The sequence below is a fragment of the Peromyscus californicus genome, unplaced genomic scaffold, assembly GCF_007827085.1.
Source record: "Peromyscus californicus insignis strain IS unplaced genomic scaffold, ASM782708v3 Scaffold_4__1_contigs__length_199733344, whole genome shotgun sequence".
NCBI classification, from domain to species: Eukaryota; Metazoa; Chordata; class Mammalia; order Rodentia; family Cricetidae; genus Peromyscus; species Peromyscus californicus.
In genome coordinates, this window is record NW_026294562.1 from 141,265,627 (window position 1) to 141,276,493 (window position 10,867).

Sequence of the window (10,867 nt, forward strand, 5' to 3'; positions counted from 1 at the left end):
GCTTTTTCATTTGATGGAGGTGGTACAATCATTGTCTGCCTTGATATTTTCAGTTGTGTTATCAGTAATTTTGTTTTAAACAGCACATGATGAAGATGAGTAAAATAATAGCTATATTAATGGTTAAGGTGACTGTTTCTAAGGACATAACAATGTAATAATTACTTATAAATATCTGATTTTCAAGAAGAATGATGACCAAATGTATTTTAATAGAATTCTGAGGTTTTACTTACAAGAGACTCCTCAGCATTGTTCACATTCAATATGTATTGTGATTTAAAAAAAAAAGAAAACAAAACAGCAGATACACTTGATATATGCTTAGGTTTTATTTAAACATTCCAAAATCAAGTGTTGAAACTGAGTGAGTGCAAGCACCAATTCATAGATATGGAAACATGTCAAATAGTTGCTTACATTAGGAAACATCTGTGTGTTCTCTGACATATATCCCTTATGTTATATTTGTTTACTAGCTTCTAATAAGCAAAGCCCAGGAGCAAGCTCCATCAGCAAACTGGCTCCTAGAAAATATAATTACCTGGGTTCTAATTCCAGAATACATATATGAAAAATCAGGCATACAGGCATCACCATCCAATCACAGGACATGAGCACATGCAGTATGAGTAATCTCATGGAGTTTTCCTGCCCAGCTTGGGTAACACGTTTGGCAAATTCTCTGCTTGTGTGAAACATTTTGTCAATTGGACAATGCTAATACACCTGTGCGTGGAACTAATATTTGATGGACCTTTTAGCACCCTTGTATTAGCTGAGTGTGCATACATAATTATTTTATTATGAATCAAATCAATATTCTACTACACGCTGAAGAAGGATCATTAAACAAATACTGTCAGAATGGCCTATAATATTTAATGAGCTGATGAAGAGGAAAAGGCAGAATTTTGCAAGTATGCTAGTTTTGAGTGTCTGTCCATGTTCTAATCGATGGCAACACATAAAAGAAAACAGAGGGCTTTCCCTGAACTCAAATGTCACCCAAAAGATAGTAATTATATGAACTAAGGACAGAATACTGATAAAGATTATTAAAGCAGAATTCTTCTAGAGAAAATGCAAAGAATTTTTGAGTATTTTCAAAATATCTGTATTTGTATATGAAGTATTTTTTGAATAATTATGGAACTTGGAATCCAAAGTGAATGCTACAGGCATGCAGACATATGTGAAACCACATATAAATGCACACACACCAAGGAGATAGTGTAATAAGTACATAAAGATTATGAATATTACACTATAATACAAAAATCTCAAAATATGACATAATCATATAGGACACAGTAAGATAGCATATACAAATAGCCTATGTTGGGAATATGGCTAAATATACCATTACTATTTACAAAACTAGCTGTAGTTGGAGTTATTTTCTCCAGGTCCCATCAAGCCCTGCAGTCTCATAGCTCATTTATAAAATAAACACAGAGACGCTTATATTGTCTACAAATTGTATGGCCATGGCAGGCTTTTTGTTATCTAGTTTTTATATCTTAAATTAACCCATGTTTATTAGTCTATACGTTGCCACATGGCTTGTGGCTTATCGATATCTTAACATCTTCTCATGGCGGTGGCTGACAGCGTCTCTCTACTTCAGCCTTTCATTTTCTAGAATTCTCCTCTCTCCTTGTCCCATCTACACTTTTTGTCTGATACTGGCCAATCAGTGTTTTATTTGTTAACCAATCAGAGCAACACATTGAACATAAAGAACATCCCACAGCAAGTAGAATCTTGTTTATGTCGTATTTGTACACACACACACAAACACACACACACACACACACACACACACACACACACACACACACATATATATATATATGAGAAATATATTTATTGGAATGGTTTAACTCAAGAATCTATCACTGCAGTAGAGGAAATGACATGACATATCTGAAACTGTCAGCAGCAAGCTGCAATCCACAGCACAGAATCACAATCAGCCAGTAGCAGGCAGAAAGGGAGGGTTGCTTGTATGTAGCCAGGAATTAGGCCCACGCAACTGATACATGATTACTTCCTAGTTGTCACAGGCTGGTTTTTTTTTGTTGTTGTTTTTTGTTTGTTTGCTCGTTTGTTGTTTTTTCTGATAATTGGAGGCAGAGACCAGAGTAAATTGCATGTTTTTTCTATTGAGCACTTTCAATTTCACTGCTTCAGTGCCAGCACACGGACATTTAAGTGGGAGTGAGGGAGAAATGAATCAGCATCTCTGATGCGAATCTCCAAGGTTACCACAGGATTTGCCTCCTTTGGTGGAACTGAGATCATTGTCCTTATTGGTTCTTATCCTGGGCTCAATTTGAGTGCACACAGTACTTCAATCAGTGGCAAGGAGTGCTAATAAGAGTGTCCAAGGTCTGTCTTCTTACTAGTCAGGCTCAGTCTATAGTCCAGGACACAGTTGGTGCTGGGTATAACCAAAGCTTGACTCTATATTGGCCCAGAAATGACATATTGCTCCTGACATCTACAGGAGACAGAGCCCATTCAGTTTAGCAAGGTCAGGATTGTTTGATTCCCAGGATCACAGCTTTGAGTTCCCTGATCCTGTCACCTGTGCAGCGAGTGGGATCCTGCTTCTGAAGCTACAACTTCTCTTTAAAGATGTGCCATCCCAGTCTCAGTCGAAAAGTGCTACAGTATAAACAAGGAAGATCATCCAATTCAGGCTTTATTAACTGGGGCAGGAAAAGAGAGTTCTGCTCTTTCCAATGGCAGGGATATCCACTGTGGGAATAGCTATGGTACTGTCACTTTTTTTCCAGTTAAATAGAGTCATTGAAAGTATCAAGCAATAACTCTTCCAGACACTAGCCTTTCTGTCACTAGAGTCTCTGGGTGGACAATAAAGAAGAGCACATGAAATGTACTCGTTATAATCCTTTGGCCATTTAGGGACTCAGAGTTACAACTTTTGAATGTTGGTGGGCATTGTCAATTCCTTTTGACACATACGAAATCTTGGTCATGACTTTTTTTCCTGGTCAGCCCATTCTTTTCTATGACATCATGCAAGGCATGAACTTTGTTGGAAATCAGTTATTGATTTCTAGTGACAGTCAGGTATTCCTCTGCGACATTGTTCCCTTGAAAGTTATTAAGACCCCAGATTTTTCCTTCTTGTATTTGGTATTTTCATATGTTTAGTACCTGTGAACTCCTTATCTTGTGTCTGAAAACTCACATTCTGAATTTCTCTGACAGAGAGGATAGTTGAGATTATGAAACATGGTCATTAAGGAATGATCCCCCAGCTCTGAATCTTTTAGAATATTTTTGGTACTTTTCAACACAGATACAGGAGGCTTTTGTTCAGTGTAGCTAGAGTTTTCCTGCCTGGCCCACAGTCAGGACAAATCTCTGACACCCGCCAGTTCCACAGCTACTCAGACCCAACCAAATAAACACAGAGACTTATGTTGGTTACAAACTGTATGGCCGTGGCAGGCTGCTTGCTAACTGTTCTTACAGCTTAAATTAATCCATTTCTATTAATTTATACCTTGCCACGTGGCTTGTGGCTTACTGGTACTTTACATCTTCCTTGTCCTGATGGCAGCTGGCAGTGTCTCCCTCACCCAGCTCCCTGTTCTCTCAATTCTCCTCTCTGTTAGTCCCGCCTATACTTCCTGCCTGGCCACTGACCAATCAGTGATTTATTCATTGACCAATCAGCAACACATTTGATATACAGACCATCCCACAGCAGTTCAGCTATATAAAAAAGAAATTAAACATCATAGCATAGTTATCCAAAGCCGGTAAGGGTCTATATAAAGAGTCTCTTGCATATCATTTTGTTAATTCCCTATTAATACGAGACGAAGTTTCTCTGATGAGGGTCATGATTTACCAGATCTATCAGGTTTTCACTTTGTATTCAGGACTCACTTTATTTCAATTTGACTACAGTGGAATGAGAGAATAATTTTTATAGTTCTCAGACAATTTTAGCCTCAGGTTCTTGGTACATTTATGAGTGTAGAGCATTTATTCACCTCATGGAATGAATCATAATCCTTGCAAGTAATTGATTACTCCTATTATAAATAGACCACTATGACAAAAGAGGGAAAAAGGAGATGACTATAAATGCTATTTTGTGGCATGTAGCTCATGAACATGTGACATTTTGATCTCCCTGGAGTTATATCAGAGTAGTTTGGTTTTTTTTTATTCCTATTCCATGTAGTCATACCCACTGAAGCTTCTTATGAGGTACCCTGTGGATATCTGTTTGATGATGAACTAAGTATGTAGGATCTTCAATAATATCTTATCACCTTGCAAGTAATTGATTACTCCTATTATAAATAGGCACTATGGCAAAAGTAGGAAAAGAGCAGACTTCTCTACATGTGCTGTATTTTGGCATGTAGCTAATGAATATGAGACATTTTGATCTTGCTGGAGTTATTTTGATTCCTATCACATGTAGTCACTCCCATTGAAGCTTCTAATGAGGTGCCATTGGATATCAGCTCTGTGATGAATAAAGTATGTAGGAAATTCAATAACAGTTTATCACCATCATATTAGGAGGTATAACCCTGGTTTGGAAATGGTTGTGAATCAATAGGGGGAGATTATGGGAGGCCCCTTGGCCAAGAAGATAACCAAATAACTCTTTACTGACACCTGAGAGAAAACTCTGATTCCCTTTCTTGGTCTAAGATGTGCAGTTGTCACAATATCTCCATGGTATGTTTTTAACAGTATCAATTACATTCATGTATGTATAAATGGTTTTGTATGTGCATGTATATGTGCCTCCTTCTGACACACATTTCGAGGTAGAAATATATATGTATGTATCAAAATACATATGCATACATGTGTATGCATCTTTGATGTAGATGAGCAAATCTCACATGTGTACTGTATTTATACAATTCCACTCTTCTATATTATTCCTCCTGCAGTACCATGTCTGCTCCAGGATATTCCAAAAGAAATACTACTTCTTAGTGAATTTATATTTTTTCATACATGCACAAATACAGTCAGAACTAGATGATGCATGGTAGAGAATGTGGAGATAATTAATGAATATTTTTATTTTTGACCTTTGAAATTGAAAGGCCTCACAATGTCATTTTTAAATAACCTGTATCTATCTATCTTAGCATCCAACTTTTCTTCTTACCTTTTCGGCTTAGTGTGTCAAGCCTAGAGAATTTCCACTACACACTGACATGCAGATGTGTGTTGTCATGCTGCTACCCTTGATTGGGTATTTCTTTACTTTGGATTATATTTTTGGTTGATATTCATATTTTCTAAACATTGGGCTTTGAAATTTGGTATCCTTCTTAGAAGACAATTTTTCCACAGGAGGAATCCTGTTCCTTAGGATGTTAAATTACATCTTAGCATTGAGTACCACACTTTCTTTGCCCAGAAAACATGTTGAGTTGTGTGGATTTATCTGGTGGCTGTAGACATGACATTGTAAGTACATAGCAATATGTCCAGGTATGGAATTTTGTACTAATGCTGTAAAATGATGTCTTTTTGGGGATTTAAAACTAAAGTTGCCTGTGGATATAAGGATATATAGAAAACTGTTCGAAATGACATGCCTTCAGAGACGTTGCCAAAGAAGGAGTGCCTCTGGGTTCACTAATTCTTAGACTTTATGTATCAGACCAGGTTAATGCATTGGGAATTAGTTTTCCTCATTTAAGTGGTATGTGATTCTTTTAATAAAAAATAAATGAAATATTCAGTCATGTCTGCGGGAAACAAGGATATAATGCCCTAGGATATTCTAAGTCCTGATAAGCTTTATATTTAAATGCGGTGGTACAATCATCAGTTGTGTTAGCTGTGATTTTGATATGAACAGTCCATCATGATGATGATGAGTAAAATAATAACTATACTAATGGTCCAGGGGACTATTTCTAAGCACATAACAATGTAAAAATTACTTTTGAAAAAACCCAGATTTTCATCTGACAAGAGGCAAGATGGCGACAGGTGGCAGAGCCGCGGAGGATCTGCAGCGGGGCCGGCTGCAGATGCCGCTCCCCGCGCAGCCTATGGCCCAGGCTGAGGAAGCCCAGGGCACAGGAGAGAAGATGGGCTGGGCGCAGGTAGTAAAGAACCTGGCGGAGAAGAAGCACGACTTCCGCGAGCAGTGGCGGGCAGAAGAGAGGGGCAGAGGTGCAGGCGGCAGGCTGGGCAGCCCCGCGGGCCTGGCCGCTCCGAACCCCGGCAACTTCCCACCTGCCGGCCGCGGGGACCCAAGGGGCTGCGGGAGAGACCCTGCGGGCTACGCGGCAGAAGCTTGCAGGATGAAGGGAGCTGGAGACGCGAATCAGAGGAAGATGGCCCAGGTGGCGGTGGCGGCGGCGGCCATGGCGTCCCCTGCCAGGCCTGGCGCGACCAAAGACGCAACTGCAGGGCGCCCACTCCAGGATGAGCCTCCAGCCGCCAGGCCGGGTAAGGGCCGCTTCCTTGTGCGCATCTGTTTCCAGGGAGAAGAGAGTGCCTGTCCGACCCGGGATTTCGTGGTGGGTGCGCTCATCCTGCGCTCCATCGGCATGGACCCCGGGGACATCTATGCTGTCATCCAGATCCCCGGCAGCTGCGAGTTCGATGTGAGCTTCAGATCTGCAGACAAGCTTGCCCGGTTTCTCCGCATCTATGAGGAAAAGCGGGAGCTGGACGACTGCTGGGAGAACTTTGTGGTGTTGGGGCGGAGCAAGTCCAGCTTGAAGACCCTCTTCATCCTCTTCCAGAATGAGACCGTGAATGTGGAGGACATCGTGACCTGGCTCAAGCGCCACTGCGATGTGCTGGCCTTGCCAATGAAAGTGACTGACAGGTTTGGGATCTGGACTGGGGAGTACAAGTGCGAGATCGAGCTGCGCCAGGGGGAGGGCGGACTGAGGCACCTGCCTGGGGCCTTCTTCTTGGGAACAGAGAGGGGCTACAGTTGGTACAAGGGGCAGCCCAAGACCTGCTTCAAATGTGGTTCTCAGAACCACATGACTGGCACCTGCACGCAGGACAGGTGTTACAGGTGTGGGGAAGAGGGGCACAAGAGCCCTTACTGCAGGAAGGTCATCATGTGCAACCTCTGTGGCAAGAGAGGACACGTGTTTGCCCAGTGTCCCAAAGCAGCTCAAAATTCCGTGGCAGATCACCTCACAGGCGTGGCGGGGCGCTGAATGTGTGCCTGCCTGCCGGGGTGAACACACAGCCATGTTACCCTTCTTAAGTGCCAAAACTTTTTTTTTAAGACCATTTTTCTCTTTTTCGACGGAGATATTTCTAAAACTTAACAGAGACATTCTCTCTATGCCTTTTAAAACCACGTGTGCTCCTTTTCATCCTGTTTAAAAAGAACTATTCAGAACTGTAGTGTGCAGATGAGATATGTTGCCTGTCCCCCCCCCACCACCACCACCACCACCTTTTTTCTTCTGTTTTACATTAGTTTTGGTACTTTCTTCAACACCCTGTCTGCCTCTGTAAATTTACTAAGTCCCTCTTCATCCACGTCTCATCAGAAGATGTTTGCCCTTCGGGCTGCCTTGCTCATTTTTATGCCCTGGGTACAGGGCCCAACGCGGGATAGACATTCAACCAAGTGTTTATTGAATTGAAAATGTCGTCGACTAGCTCTGTCTAGAGTGCCTACCTTGTGCAGCTCTCCGCTGGGATCTTTTCATTTGTGGCTTCTATGTGATATGAAAATTTGTGAAAACCGTGTTGCTGGAAGTGTGTAATCCGAATAAGCTCTGAAAAGTGGCTAAGGCCCTCTGGAACCATTTAAAACTATCTCCTTTGTGACAGCTTATTGTGACTCAGAAGCTTTATATCTGTAGGATCGTGGAGCCTAGGCAATTTTGCTGGGAAAGACCCAAGAGGTCGTTTTTGTTGCATTTTCTTTGGGGGAGCTTGCTTCTGTTTTGTGTATTGATTTTGTGTATTGATTTTGTGTATTGATTCTCACTGTGTAGCCCTGACTGGTTTGGTACTGGCAGCATACCTGGACCAGGCTGGCTTCAAACTGACAGTGATCCTCTCACTTCTGCCTCCCTGAAGGATGTTTTAAATTAACTCCTTGGTTTTCCAGCAGATGAAATGAATCCGAAGTTAAATGACTGGGTCAAAGTAAACAGCGGTGTGGTGCCTCAGACTGTCCACAGTAGAGTCCACTGTCCCCATGCCTGGTGCTCATCCCACTACCTCTCACACTTCACAACAGTCTCCTCAACAATGGTGGGCCAAGTAAGTCTCTCTCCAGGCTGATGGTCCCAGCATGAAGCTGAGACACCATCCCCTGAAAGAACAGAAGGAGAAGCTTGTCTTGCCACTTCATATTAAGGGACCTAAGGAAAGGACCAGCGAACACACTCCAAGCTGCATGCATGCATCAGTCCTTGGAGTGAGTACCACATCTTAAATGTTCCACTGTCAATGTCAGCAGTGAGAAATGGTTGTGCTCAGGAAAGAAACTTGCCAGACTTTTACATTTACACCTCTGCCTCATCTACTAGGAACCCCAGAGAAGTTAGAGAGAGAGCACATCTGAAACCTCTGACCTCTGCCGCTCAAAAGACAGGTGGTTTTAACCCAAAAGCATGAGTGAGCTGTAAACTGGAAAATGTTCTTGGGGAAACAGGCCAAGGGATAGGGCCTGGGTCAACTAAGTGTTACCAAGTTAAAGTGAAAGACAGTAAGCTGCTTTTTTCAGTTTTTGTCTTCTCTTTGCAGTTTTGCTATTTTCTTGTGGCTTAGAATGTAAGACCAGATGTTCAGATTTGTTCTCAATAAATATTTATCTTTTTTGCCCATGAAAAATGTTGAGTTGTGTGGATTTATCAGGTGGCCGTAGACATGACAATGTAAATACATAGCCGTTTCTGCAGGTGTGGAATTTTGTAATAGTGTTGTAAAATGATGTCTTTTTTGGAGACTTATAACTAAAGTTGCCTGTGGGTATAAGGATAGATACAGAGAAAACTGTTTGAAATGACATACCTTCAGAGATGTTGCCAAAGAAGGAGTGCCTCTGGGTTCCCTATTTCTTAGCCTCATGTATCAGGCTAGGTTAATACACGGGGCATTATTTTTCATCATTTCAATGATATATGTTTCTTTTAATCTAAAAAATTGAAATAATCAGTCATGTCTGTGGGAAACAAGGATATAATAACCTAGGATATGCTAAGTCCTAACAAGCTTTTACATTTGAAGGTGGTACATTTATCAAGTCTGCCATGATGTTTTTCAATGTGTTAGCTGTGATTTCTCTATGAACAGCATATGATGAAGAAGAGTAAAATAATATCTATATTAGTGGTTCACGATCCTGTTTCAAAGAACAAAACAAGGTAAAAATTAGTTTAAAAACAAATGTTCAATAAGAACGATGATCAAGTGTAATTTAAAGGAATTTAGAAGTTTTCTTTAGAGGAGATTCCTCACCATTGATCACTTTTAGTATGTGTTGTGATTAAAAGAAAAAACAGATGCACTGGTTTATGCTTAAATTTTATTTAACCATTCCAAAATAAAATCTTGAACCTAAGTGAGTACAAGCACTGATTCATAAATATGGAAAGATGACGAGTAGGTGCTTGGATTAGGGAAAATCTGTGTGTTTTTTGACAAATATCTCCTATGTTATATATTGCTTACTTGCTTCTAATAAACAAAGCCTAGTAGAAGAGTCCATCACCATCTGATTGCTTGGAAAGATGATTCCCTGCTTTCTAATTCCAGAATATATATGTATATGTATATATGTGTATATATATATATATATGTGTGTGTGTGTGTGTGTGTGTGTGTGTGTGTTTGTGTGTGTGTGTGTGTGTGTGTGTGTGTGTGTGTGCGTATGAAAAATTAGGCATACCGACAACACCATCCAAAGAAAAACCCGAGGCATATGTCATGTGAGTAATATCATGAAGTTTTCCTGGCCAGCTTGGGTAACGTGTTTGGCAAATTCTCTCCTTGTATGAAACACAATGTCAGTCTAACATTGGTAATACTCCTGTGCATGCAACTGATATTTGATGGATTTTTAAGCACCATTGTATCAGCTGAGTATGCATACAAAACTGTTTCTTTATGAAGCAAACCAATGTTCTACTACATGCTGAAGAAAGATCATTAAACAAATATTGTCAGAGTGGCCTATAATATTTAATGTGGTGATGACAATGGAAAGGCAGGATTTCGCATGTAGCTTTGAGAGTCTGTTCATGTTCTAATTGGTGGCCCCACAGAAAAGAAAACACAGGGGCTTTCCCAGATCTCAGATATCATTCAAAAGAGAGTAACTATGTGATCTAAGGACAGAATACTGATAATAATGTTTAAAGCAGAATTCTACTGGGGGAAATGCAAATAATTTTTGAATATTTTCAAAATATCTATATTTGCATATGAATAATGAGCAAAGTATTTTGTGAGAATTTATGGGACTTTTAATCCAAAATGAATGCTACATGTATGCAGATATATGGGGAAGCACAGATAAATGCCTACATACAAAGGAGAAAGTGTAAATAGTATATAAGGATTATGAATATAATACAAAGACCTCAAAATATTACATAATCATGAGGACACAGTATGATAGCATATCCAAAATGCCTATGTTCAGAATATGCTAAATGTACCATTACTCTTTACAAAAGTAGCATCTTATTTTGATCATTCTTGTATATATATATATATATATATATACATATATATATATATATTTCAGAACTATATTTATTGGAGTGGCATAATTCAAGAATCTCTCAATGCAATAGAGGAAATGACATGACATATTGGAAACTGTCAGCAGCAAGCTGCA

At 40.2% G+C, this 10,867-nt stretch overlaps 1 protein-coding gene across 1 annotated transcript; it reads left to right on the forward strand.

Moving 5' to 3' along the window:
- The first annotated feature begins 1,248 nt into the window (after window positions 1–1,248).
- On the forward strand, window positions 1,249–9,740 carry LOC128093911 (zinc finger CCHC domain-containing protein 3-like). The gene has a single exon (XM_052711821.1). It carries the CDS (start codon window positions 6,012–6,014, stop codon window positions 7,215–7,217), a length of 1,206 nt encoding a protein of 401 aa, XP_052567781.1. The 5' UTR covers window positions 1,249–6,011; the 3' UTR covers window positions 7,218–9,740.
- Window positions 9,741–10,867: the final 1,127 nt, after the last annotated feature.

What these genes read in the sequence shown, in the direction of transcription:
- LOC128093911 (XM_052711821.1), top strand. Translation starts at nt 6,012, where the DNA reads ATGGCGACAGGTGGCAGAGCCGCGGAGGATCTGCAGCGGGGCCGGCTG.